General features: G+C 34.1%; 1 protein-coding gene across 1 annotated transcript in view; it reads left to right on the top strand.

Moving 5' to 3' along the window:
* The window catches only part of LOC111058307 (ryanodine receptor), a 149015-nt gene that overhangs the window by 77604 nt on the left and 58309 nt on the right, over positions 1–13102 (top strand). Inside the window, exons 42-51 of the mRNA XM_039422722.1 lie at positions 264–379; positions 1199–1362; positions 1683–1781; positions 4808–4957; positions 5828–5954; positions 6330–6420; positions 9370–9552; positions 10541–10709; positions 11678–11892; positions 12166–12320. Coding sequence (XP_039278656.1) covers positions 264–379; positions 1199–1362; positions 1683–1781; positions 4808–4957; positions 5828–5954; positions 6330–6420; positions 9370–9552; positions 10541–10709; positions 11678–11892; positions 12166–12320 — 1469 coding nt within the window. The remainder of the gene's footprint in view (positions 1–263; positions 380–1198; positions 1363–1682; positions 1782–4807; positions 4958–5827; positions 5955–6329; positions 6421–9369; positions 9553–10540; positions 10710–11677; positions 11893–12165; positions 12321–13102) is intronic.

Genomic DNA, 13102 nt, shown 5'->3' with positions numbered 1-13102 from the left:
TAGACCTATATCTTATTCGTCATGAAAAAATATTTTTCAAAGATTAAATAAGCTTGATATATTTTCATGACTGAGATTAAATATTTTTATTTGTTTCATTAGCTGTATTTGATTCGTTTGGCTTTAGCTGTACGCACCTGAAGCTAACTTTCAAAATAACGTTCTTCAGGCTTTTAATTCTAGATTTCATCAGCTCAATGTTAATATTAATAATATTAATAAAGTTCTATTATATTCCCATCATCTCTTTCTCTGTTCTGCAGGCCACTCTTGAAATTGGTTGATCGACTATTACTGGTTGGAATGCTGCGCGATGAAGATGTTATGAAGCTGCTTATAATGTTCAATCCAGAAACTTGGGATACATCCTTTGAGAAAGGTTAGTACTTTCGCCTATAAAATTCAACGAATTGTTCGTATGCATGTCAATGATGGAGAAAAAAATCACTTTAGTAGCTACTTAATCAACCATTAGTCTCAAAACGGAACCTTATCAATTAGTGGACTAGGTTCTTTTAAAGATCAACTTATAATTTATAATAATCACAAATTTGAGACTAACTGTCAAATTTAAATTGTAAATATAAATTCTTATTTTAGTTACCATTATAAAGTAGACATCAACCTCATTCCAATTCATTTCCCATAAGTTACAACTTTGAAAATTGTTGACATTATGAGTAACGTAGAAATTGTTTAGACATACTTCTGAGTTGATTCACTATAGAAGTTTTCAATTAATTAAATGGAAAATTTAATGGAATTCAATTAAAATGGAAAATATTAAGTCTCTTCAATTATTGAAAAGTTTCACAACATCAATATTCACTCTACAAACTTTATCAGTTTTCAATTGAATAGTAAGCTATCTTATTTCATAATATTTACATGAAGACATAGAAATTTATAATAATTCCACACAAAAATTTTTGAGAAGAATAATGTTTCGCACTGTTGTTTCTGAAACAAAAGTTACTTAATTCATTCAACTAAATCTGTAACAATAGTTAATTCTATATTAATATAGTTATGTCAAATATTGTACTCGTGAATGAGTTGGGATGATATTCAACAGTTCTTTGCATCTGTATTAAGTTTTATTTCTGCAGGATTATTTATTAAAACTATGTGTAGTGATGCTATTGCTAGAAGGTCTTATGTAGTAAGGAACTCTACAAAATATCTTTCTATTTTTAAGATGGAAAAGATGAGCACCGTAAAGGATTACTGAATATGAAGATGGCTGAAGGCGCTAAACTGCAGATGTGCTACCTGCTGCATCATCTTTGTGACATCCAGCTCCGTCACAGGGTCGAAGCCATCATTTCATTCAGTATTGAATTCGTTGGAGATCTGCAATCAGTAAGTTCAGCATCTTCTAAATATGTTTTAAAAACTTTCACGTTCAACAATCTTGTATTTTGTATTAGTCTAGTTGAAAATCGTAATTTTCATTCTATATGATTATACAGAAGAAATATGATTGAAACTACACAACATCTCAAAGAATTTGGAAATATACAGTGTATATCTAGGCATTTGAGACTCATGAGCTATATATTTGTTGTGCATCTGCCATACGCTAAATAAATACAGAATCATGAATATTGATTTATGAGCATATATTAGAAATTATATTCGCAAAACGACTATGGAATTCAAATACTGCCTGTTGTTTTCAGGACCAGCTTCGGAGATATGTTGAGATCAAACAGTCTGATTTACCATCAGCTATCGCTGCCAAGAAGACAAGAGAGTTTCGTTGTCCTCCCAGAGAACAGGTTTTGTACAACTTATTGATAACTATTTTTTCTATTATTTATCCATCTATAGTTATTATTATTTTAAAACTGATATGTGTTCCTGGTGTGGTCGACCTTCTGAATATGAAATTAGCAGGTTAGAAGTCTTTTTTTTTTTTCTTTTTTTCAAGATTACGTCCTAAAGACTCCAGTCATGGAGTATAAGACAAGTCATGGTATTACATAATAATTCTAACACTAAGTAGTTCAACCTAGTTTAGGTTTGAAAGGAATTCTTGTGCACTATAAAAAGCTCTATCAACTAAATATTTTTTAATTGTTTTTTGAAAATCTTCAAATCATCAATACTTTTCAAGATTTGAGGTAGCTTGTTATAAAATTTCCTACCAATATAATCTGGTTTTTGTTCAAATAACCTACTATTGTGACCCATTATATGATAATCTGCTCTGTTTCGCGTATTATACTCATGAACATCTGAATTCTGGATCACACCACTCGTTTTCACATGCATTACAACTTCATATACATACAAAGATGGCACCGTTAATAGACCAAGCTTTTTAAATAAAGGTCTACAAGAGTCTAACCTATTCACTTTCTCTATACATCTGAGTGCCTTCTTTTGAATCTTAAACACCCTGTCCATATTTTGTTGAGATGAATTACCCCATACTAAAATAGCATACCTAATATGAGATAGTATAAGTCCATGGTAAGCAGTTAACAGTAGTTTTTTATCATTCAGCCTAGCAAGCTGCCGCAGGACAAATACCCCAGATGATATCTTATTACATATCCTCTCAATGTAAGGATGCCATGTTAATTTCCTGTCCAATAAAATTCCGAAGAATGCTACTTTCTCTTCTTGGTCTAATTCATTTTCCTCTACAAACACATTTATTTCTCTATCCTCTACTGAATTATATTTACTTTTGAATTGTAGGAATTGACATTTCTTACTATTTATTGTTAATTGCCTTTGCTTCAAGAATTGGACAATTGACTGTACTCCAGTAAAAGCATTTATTTCTAGACTATCTAATAAATAATTGTTAAAGATAAGCGATGTGTCATCAGCAAACAACAGAGCTCTGTGATCTTTTAACTCTTTTGGTAATTGGTTCACATACAACAGAAACAGTAAGGGACCCAGAATTGAGCCTTGAGGTACTCCAGCCTGGACCTCCAGTTTTTGAGATTTAATTTTTACTATTTCATTCCCATCCACCTTGGTAAGCTCAACACACTGGTTTCTACCTATGAGATATGATTCAAACCATTTTAGTTCTATACCATTCACACCTACAGTTTTTAGTATTTCCAATAATATTCTATGGTTCACACAATCAAAAGCTTTGGATAAATCAAGAAATATTGCGGCTGCCTTCTCACCTGAATCTATTATATCTATTAGTCTTTCAACAAGGGATACTATTGCAGTCTTAGTAGATTTCCCTTTCTGGAACCCATGCTGTTCATCACATATGAAATTAATTTCTTCCAGGTGCATCAGTAGCCTATTTAAAACTACTCTTTCAAAAATTTTACTTATTACATTTAGAATACTAATGGGTCTATAATTTTCAACTCTTTCAGAATCACCGCTCTTGAAAATTGGCAAAATTTTTCCTTGTTTCAGATCATCAGGGAAAATACCCTGCTCTAGTGAAGTATTAAGGAGATGCAATAAAGGGTCCAGTAATTCATTTTCACATTCTTTTAAAATTTTGCTTGAGACCCCATCCAATCCTACTGTTTTTTTGTTATTCAAATTTTTTATTATTTTTGACAACTCATCTCTTGATAATGGATGAAATTTAAATACCTTTTCAATTGGCTCAGCATTTAATGTAGTTGTATTACAAGTATTAGTGTTCAGTGACTTTTGGAGATTATATGCACCTGTTGATAATACTTATTGAAAAAGTTACAATGTCTATACTATCATCCATATAATTTCCATGTTCATCGATTATCCTAGGAACATTAGTAACTGTATCTTTTTGAGCTGCTCTCCTATTTCTATTAATTACCTCCCAAACAGCAGAGTTAAAATTGGTACTAGTTGTTAATATTTCAGCTGTTTTCTTACACTTAGCTTTCCTCACTTCTTTTGCATAGTTTTTCTTTAGACATTTGTATTTGACTTCACTCGGAACATCCCTCACTAATTTAAATTCCTCATAAGCTTCCCTAACAATATTTCTTGAGTAAGATATCTTCAGTTATCCATTCATCTACTTTGTTCAATTTACTTTTTACTTTGACTTTTTTTATTGGACAGCATACACTAATGTGAAATCTTAGAGTATCAATGAATTGCTTATATTTGTAATTTAGGTTACAACTGTTATAAACACTACTCCAATTTTCTTGAAGCAGTTCCTGCTTCAAACAATTTATATTTCTTAGCTCATATTGCTGAATTTCTTTCACAAAAGTTTTTTTTCTGCTTGGATTCTGGCCTGCAACTTAACATCTAAAATTTGATAGTTATGATCTGATAGATCTGAGCTACCTAACCTGACATTACAACCTTCTATATTTGTGAGGATATTATCAATAATTGTCTGTGAAGTTCGAGTTACTCTTGTATATTCGTGGACCTTAATTTCTAAATTATTCATATTAATAATATCTCTAATATCCTCTGCCATGTATCCTCTGTCTAAATCTCCAGGTTTTTTCATCCTTTAGAATTTCCTTGTTGTGAAGATAATATTTATAATCTCTCCCTGATATTCTCAACAAATTGTTTATAGCCTAACTCACAATTCATTACCTCTTGAATTTCATTGAATTATCAATTCAAAATAAATTTTAGTATGCTTGAAATTTCTGGTGCCACAACTTCTAAAATTAATATTCTATGACAAATTGATCATTAATTTATTGTTACTGGTTAATTACTCATGTAATGAATAAATGAGACACAGATGTTGTTAATACCACTTTAATTTTGTTATTCATTATGGCGAAATACCACAATATCTGTTCAAAAACAATCAACTACTTATGTAATGATTTCAATTTGTTCTTAGATGAATGCTATTCTTGGCTTCAAAAACTTGGAAGAGGGCGATACCGAGAACTGTCCATGTGGAGATGAGCTCAGAGAACGACTGAATTCTTTCCACGAACAATTGATGCATAAAGTCTCTCTACTAGCGCTCCAGGAACCATCTGAAGAGGTGAATATATTGTATATATTGCTTGGATTGAATACATTTTTATTTTCATTTTTGATACAAAAGATTATTTTAATGCTTATTTGATAATAATACCTACCTAATTATCTATTGCAAAAATTTCGCCCATTATGGTGTATATTATACTCTGGACTCACTGTAATTCCTGATACTCCTTCTATCATATGAACATTTAAATGCCTGATAATCGCATGTAAGTGGAGTTACATTAGAATGAGTAGTGTCTAATAATAATATGTTGATCTTCTCATTTGGAATTGAATGCATATTCAATCATAGATCAATATTATTCTAGAGTATTATCATTTATTTATTTATTCATAGACAATAGATACAATGCAGGTAAAAACAATAGGCATTCGCCCAAAACTGCTTTGAACCTTAATTTGGAATACACAGTCTAGAGGTTATGTAAATGATAACTCAATTCACACACTATTTTGAGTCCCAAAAATGTATGTACTATCAACTACCTGATAGTACAGAACACAGCAGATTTTATAGAAGTTTTATTATAGAATATTATAGAAGTTTTCTCTGCTGATAGTCTGTTGGAGTGGAAAATTTTTCTAGTAATTGTGTTATGGAAGAACCTGAAAGGAATGCGTGTTTCGAACCTTATTTCGTCAACAATGCTCATACATAGAATGTTTATAATTTAATGATTTCCAGTCACCTCTTAATACCCTCTTCAATAACTTCATTTTTTGAGTTCCAACTCCAACAGCTCGGGGAATAGGTTTTTTTTTTAATTTTAGTGGTCTGAACTGACTTTTTTCTCATAGGCTATTTTAATATTTACTTGATGTTTGCATTTAGTTATCATTATCTGATCCTGTATTTTGGTTCTAGGAAGTGTCTGCTGACGATCTGAAGAAACCCAGTGCCCTTAACCGCCTTTATAATTTCATAAATGCTGTTAAAGAGCTAGAAGAGACACCTCAGATAGAAGAAGAACCGGAGAAGAAAACACCTGAAGGTAATTATTATTACATAGGAGTTGGAGTAATAAAGTGATGCTTCAAGCCTGAATTCTTTACTATTTAGCTTTAAGCCCTTATGAAAAATTATATTCATTGAGTAGAGAATGGTTGTAGCATGGGACTCATTGTAAACTTCTTCCTAAAAAGTTTTCATAGTTTCATTTCTTTTTCCCTGAAAATCTTTGTTCGTCATAATTTTTGTTCCCTCTCAAATTTGTAAGTCACAGATGTAGTATTTGTTTGAGATGATTTCATCATTTTCTAATTATAAAAAACCGTCTCAACGGTTATAATGCAAATTTACTAACTTAAGAAGTAACTGAGTTATAGTTCGTCCCCACCTAATTCATTGAATTTTATGTATTTTACAGAAATCTTCAGAAAAGTTCTGATAAGTACTATTGTCAAATGGGCAGAAGAAACTCAGATTGAATCTCCTAAACTTGTCAGAGAAATGTTCAGGTCAGTTGGCAGAAATATACAGGTTTTAACAAATTAAGTATATTTATCAATATTGCTTACAAGATCTCGTATGTTACACTTTCTCCATAGGTTGATTTCTTCATAGATTTTCCATAGGTTACTATTTATACTTACTCATGCATTATTTCAATTAATTGATAAAGTTGACACGTTGAATTAATGCTCAGTTTTTCGTCAACTGATTCCTCAATAGTTGTTCCTTGATTGGTCTATTGGTTTACAAAACAGCAGTCATCGCTGTGAATGAGAATAGATAAATAACTGCAGTATTGTTCAACACATTATCATACATTCTCTTTGAAATTAACTAAATGTACTTTCATGTTCTATAAATGCATAAACTTTTATTTATTATTCGAAATATCTTTATATAAGCAAGTTTAACAAAGTTGAAGAATCAAATGTTTTCAATAATAGCTTTGTTTTAGTTGAGACACTGTGTATCTTTGTAAACTACAAAGTGAATAGAATATAGAATAGAATAGAATAGCTTTTATTGTATTGAGCAAATATTATACAAGTAAATAAATTTATAATAAACAAATGCAAGCTGATAACCCTTGGTACTTGACCGTCAGGGTGAGTTGAGATGTATACATGACTTTTAAAGAGTTTTTTGTAAATCTTCCTTTAATACAAGAAATAAATTTTTCAATGAATAAAGTCTCTCACAATTTCGAATTAGGCACTAATAATTGAATTCAGTTGTCAGAAAATGTCTATATTTCCATGCATCCGCACAGTACCCACTCACTTTCAGCCAGTTCTCACCATTCAAAAGCGTTTTCATCTCTGACCAAGGAAGACACGATTTTCCCAGATGCTTTCGCCTGTAGAAACTAAGAATAGGGCACCTGCCAATGAAATGAACAATATCCTCTTCTTCCTTCATATTGCACAAAGAACAAAGTTTGCTGCTTCGCGTGTAGGAATATTTGTTCAATTGTATGAGTTCATTCCTAGCCTTGAAGAACCACTTAATTAATTTGAAGTCATACTCCTCGGACACGTATTCATTGCTATGACTGAGCTGGCTCCGAAAAGGGTAACGTTGACTAGCTACGACTTGCTGAACCTGTTGATCATACAGTTTTTCTCCTATTGTTGTTAAAACTTGGTCTGTATTCAAACTTCCATCTCTGATGCCATCCAATGAGATGCTGAATGATTCCTCCAGTCTCCGCCAATCCTCAAACATAAACGCTTCTTTACTGATCATCTCCTCCATTATACATTTTGAATATCTATCCTCTGATAACTTCAAGCATCTTTTGACAAATCCAAAGTGTAGCCTCAGAGTATGTAGAAAAATTGGCTGTAGTCCAGTCTCTAGAAGCATGGCAAGTTTGGGAGAATATGTTGGCAGACTAAACACTTTTCTTATGAAAACCCATTGTATACTCTCCACCAAGTCGAATATCCTGCTTCCCCACACCTGAGCACCATAGCACATTATGGATCGGACAACCGCTTCAAACACCTTCAGCTTGCTTCGAATGTAATAGCATTGTTCAACAACAGGTTATTAAACAGACTTAATGCCATTTTCGCCGAGGCCAATCTCTCTCTGAAATGCAGTGTCATTGAAAGTCTTGACGTCAGATTTATTCCTAGATACTTGTAAGAATTGACAACTTCGATTGGTTTTCCTTTGTACCACCATTTCTCATGCCTTCCTTGTTTTCCACCGTTTCTAAAAATCACTATCTTGGATTTATCAAGGTTGACAAGTAGGTTCCATCTTCTGCAATATTCCTCTAATGCTGTGATCATCTTTTTCAAATCTAATTTATTTGATGCAAGAAGTACAATGTCATCAGCATAGGCAAGTATTCTTATATTTGTGTCATTCAGCTTCACACCCCCCTCCATATTCTCCTCTAAATCGTTTAGGAACAATGCAAACAGTAGGGGGCTCAGCAGACAGCCTTGCTTCACGCCAGTATTAGTTTCAAATGCATCTGAAAGACCCTCTTGACTCCAGACTCTCGCTGTGGAGTTTGAATAAATAACTTGGAGGATTCTTAGCATTTTTGTGGAAATTCTCATTTCTGACAATTGAGAAACAACGAATGTCTGTCAATTCGATCGAATGCAGCTGAATAATCGACAAAGAAAGCATAGACTTTCTGCCTCTTGACTGCAAGCCTCATTCTGATAATTGCCATCAAATTGAAAATGTTATCTACCGTTGAATAACTCTCCCGAAAACCAGCCTGGAACTCTCTCAGTTTTCCATCACGATTGACCCATGCTTTCAGTCTATCAAGGAGAATTGCAGTGAACAGCTTTGCTCCAGCATTGCCAAATGAAATGCCTCTGTAGTTTGAAGCATCCCCAGGGTTGCCTTTCTTGAAGATAGGAAAAACTATTGATCTCTTGAAGCTGTCTGGGACACAGGAAGTGCTGTACATTCTATTGTAAAGATCCAACAGACTTTCCATGAAACAGGTGGGCGCATTTTTGAAAAATTCATATGGTACTCCATCCTCTCCAGGTGCTTTACCATCTTTCACGCGGGCCATGATCTTCCTCAACTCCTGCATCTGGAATGAAGCATCCAACAATTCATCCTCAATGTAGGGCTCCACATACAGCACTCTCTCAGCTGTCACTGCAGGGTTCAGCAGCTCTTGAAAGTGTCTTGAAAGAATCAAATGTTTTCAATAATAGCTTTGTTTTAGTTGAGACACTGTGTATCTTTGTAAACTACAAAGTGTTTTCAATAAATTTAATTCAGGATTACGCATCTTCAATTACTTTTTCCTGGAGTGGATGTTTTGATTTAACTGAGCATAAATTACTCTTTTTCTCTTACTATCCCGTTGTCACATTCTATTCCATACTTTTCTTTTCATGTCATTTACATAGAAAATTCCCATATGTTAGTGTTGGATACTTTTTCATTGTTCTTTGTAATTCCTGCAGTCTTCTGGTGCGCCAGTACGACACTGTTGGAGAGCTGATTCGTGCATTGGGAAAGACGTATGTGATCAACAGCAAAACGAAGGACGACGCTGCCCTCATGTGGGTCGGACTCAGTCAGATTCGTGCCTTGCTGCCGGTGCAGATGTCCCAAGAGGAAGAAGGCCTCATGCGTGAGCGCTTATGGTGAGAATCCATGTATCTTTTCTAGTACACTGTCTGATTATTCACATTCTCATTCAAATTCCATATCAACGGTCTCAAGCTGCCGTTAGCAATATATTCATTGAACCTTTCACATACAATTCTTCCCTGAAAAATACATAATACAGCTTCATTTCATACGTTATTCTATTGAATTTTTTCTGCCATAATAGGTCTGATGTCATGTCATACTGATGTCCCGCCATAAAGCTAGAATAATTAATCTCTCCATAACTATTAATGATTTCCAGGAGATCAAGTAATTTAATATTATACGTAGGAATTATGTAGTCATTATTATAAGAATCAGAGTGATGGTGAAATAATTCAGAAAACTTTGAAAAGAGAGTTTACTAAAACGTATCTCTACACAAGGAACGGTGAGACTATTGTGAATAACAAAGATTGTGTAAGTCTGCAACACTGATTTACAGCTTACTGTGGCCAACTCACAGCAAGATGATATAAACGTTCCACTGAAACTTTTGTCTCACACTCTCTCTCGAAAAACAAAAGCTCTGAGTCTCTTTCCAAGTCTGATTTTCTACTGCTACACATAGATATTAATTTATTGACTTCCAATTGAAACCAACGAACGAAAAGATCATGATATTAACGTTTCATTGAAACTTTTGTCTCAATCTCAAAGAAAGGATTTACGTCTGATTCAAGGTGTAATTTTCTACTGCTACACATAGCTACTAATTTTTTCACTTTCATTGCATTTGAAAATTTACGGAAAATATCAATTCTCTTTCTGTTGAATTACGTATTATTAGTTGCTATTGGTTGATGTAGTATCGTTGAAGTAGTTCTATTCTTTGAATATTCAATTTCAGATTGAAAAAAATATTTTCTTATAAAATATACAGTATTATTATTCTAAGCAAACTGCTTAAATCTTTAATGCAAATTGAGGAGAGCATGGCTTCATTCAACAATACAAATAACTGATGTTTGATGGTTTCAGGAAACTGGTCAACAATCACACGTTTTTCCAGCATCCAGATTTGATAAGAGTGCTGCGTGTGCATGAGAACGTGATGGCTGTGATGATGAACACATTGGGCAGGAGAGCGCAAGCGCAGTCAGATGCCCCCCAGGCTGGTCAAGAGGGAGAGCCATTCGCCAAAGAAAAGGTATCTGTATAGACCGTACGCTAATCTATCAGGAAAGCGAATTTAAAGCTCCTTACTAAAAGTGAATCACGCCATCATTCCCGATGGATGATGACTAGATTTCACCACTTTCAGTCGCATATTGAGGCGCGACGCAACGTGACATGACGTGACGTTGTGACCCAAGTCTGCTAGATGAGCTAATATCATATTATATTATTCACACGTGCTATCTTCGTCTCTATGTGAACATTATAATATTATATTAACTCATCTAGCAGACTTGGGTCACAACGTGTCGCGTCTCATTATGCGACTGCCTTACTGATGCATCTATTTTTCTAATATCAATAACCAAGATGAAAATAGTGGAAAAAGAGACTTCTTTTGCAGTTTTGTATTTTTTATATATTTTATACTACATATTTCTATATTGTTCTTTTGTACTTTATCTTTTTTGTCAACTTCATTTTTTATAGAATTTCAATATTATCAGAGTAAATAAGTAAATCTCAGTATTCAAATAGTCACTTTACCACAATAACTACTCCAGCTAATGTTTTCTTGAATGCTTATCTGTCTTTTTCCATACCTATATCTTGTAATTTAAATATTGAAATGAATGAATGAATAAATTATTTGTTATTTATTACTACCTGCTAACCTATTTTTTTCAAACAAAACACATAATCATTAAACATATAAAAAAAGTAAATTCGTATGGCTTTTGTTGGTGGGGAGTCCCTTACGGGAAGGTCCTACCGCCTGAATGTATAATTTAAGCCGTCAATGGGCCTTACGACTGTCATACTTCAGCATTCATACTTCTTTTTATGTTTATTGATTAAACATATAAATTTAACATAATTATTCGAAAAATACAAAAAATATTGAAATAATTGCAGAAGGCAACACAACTCCTAATTATTACAATAAAGAAAGTATTATGAATAAATTCCGATGAACCAGTTATTCATGTCTTTTTACAGGACACATCTCACGAAATGGTTGTAGCTTGCTGTAGATTCCTCTGCTACTTCTGTAGAACATCTAGACAGAATCAGAAAGCTATGTTCGACCACTTCGCATTTCTACTGGAGAACAGCAACATCCTCCTGTCTCGTCCTTCGTTGAGGGGCAGTACTCCTCTTGATGTCGCCTATTCGTCACTCATGGAGAACACTGAGCTTGCGCTTGCTCTCAGGTAGGCTAAATCTCTCTCGATTTTATATTTTTTGTGATGTGAAAGTCAGTAGGTTTTGCTCAGAAAGTTTAAAATGTACAGCTTTAATACCTTTTGAAATGTCGCTAACAGATTAGGATATTCTGGAATGTTGATTTGAAAACTGTTTCTAGAGAACTGTTGCAGTAGATTTCTCTATTAATTGTAATAGATTGTCGGTGTATTGGTTACTTCCTGATACCAAATGCAATCCACCGAAATGGGATTCTTCATAAGATTTGTATGATTTTCCAGGGAACACTACTTGGAGAAAATTGCCATCTACTTGTCCAGATGTGGTCTCCAGTCCAACTCGGAACTTGTTGAGAAAGGATATCCTGATCTTGGATGGGATCCCGTGGAGGGTGAACGATACCTCGATTTTCTACGCTTCTGTGTTTGGGTGAATGGTAAGCTTGAATCCAACATGTTTTACTTTTCAAATGAATGTACTGTGATGTGATCTTTGTGTTTTGTCTCTGATACAACTTGTAATGTGATAAAGCTTCAGGCTATTGCAATATCATCTCGAACTTCCTGAGTGAATGCTGTATGTCTAGTTACAGTCGACAATTGTATAAATTATAATCATAGTGGGAACGCGCCAACTAAGCTCCCCGTCAGTAAAGCTCCTTTTAAAACCACTTTTGAGGGGATCAACTGACGGCGTCAACTGAGCTCCTGAGAGAGGAGCTTAACTGACGGGGAGCTTGGTTGTTGTTAGCGTGCGAGGAGCTTAGTTGTAGGGTACGATCACGACAACCAGACCCCTCATATCCAGCAGGGGATCAACTGTCGGGGAGCTTGGTTGTCGTGAGCGTGTGAGGAGCTTAGTTGTCGCCGACAACCAAGCTCCTTCGTTCTAGTCGGGGAGACTAGTTGACGGCAATGGTATATTTTGCCAGGCGATATTACTGACGCCTGTGATCAAAATTGCGAGGAGCTTAGTTGTCGGGGAGACAGGTTGGCGGCGACCCATCATAGTAGGTCATTTTTTATGCTAACCTGAAATATGGCTCATAAGTTCTGTTGGAGTTTGTCAATGATGATGATGATGATAAATAATATTGTAGAATGAACGCAGTATCAATAATATTTTTATCAATTGCATTATTACATGTTTGAAAATCTATTTTAATTCTGTTTTTTTAATATGTACAACGTTTTTAAAATTAATAATGTTTCATGTAAT

The sequence above is a fragment of the Nilaparvata lugens genome, chromosome 3 (genome assembly GCF_014356525.2).
Source record: "Nilaparvata lugens isolate BPH chromosome 3, ASM1435652v1, whole genome shotgun sequence".
Taxonomy (NCBI): Eukaryota; Metazoa; Arthropoda; class Insecta; order Hemiptera; family Delphacidae; genus Nilaparvata; species Nilaparvata lugens.
The sequence above is the reverse complement of the archived record's forward strand: the minus strand, read 5'-3'. Positions and strand labels throughout refer to the sequence as shown.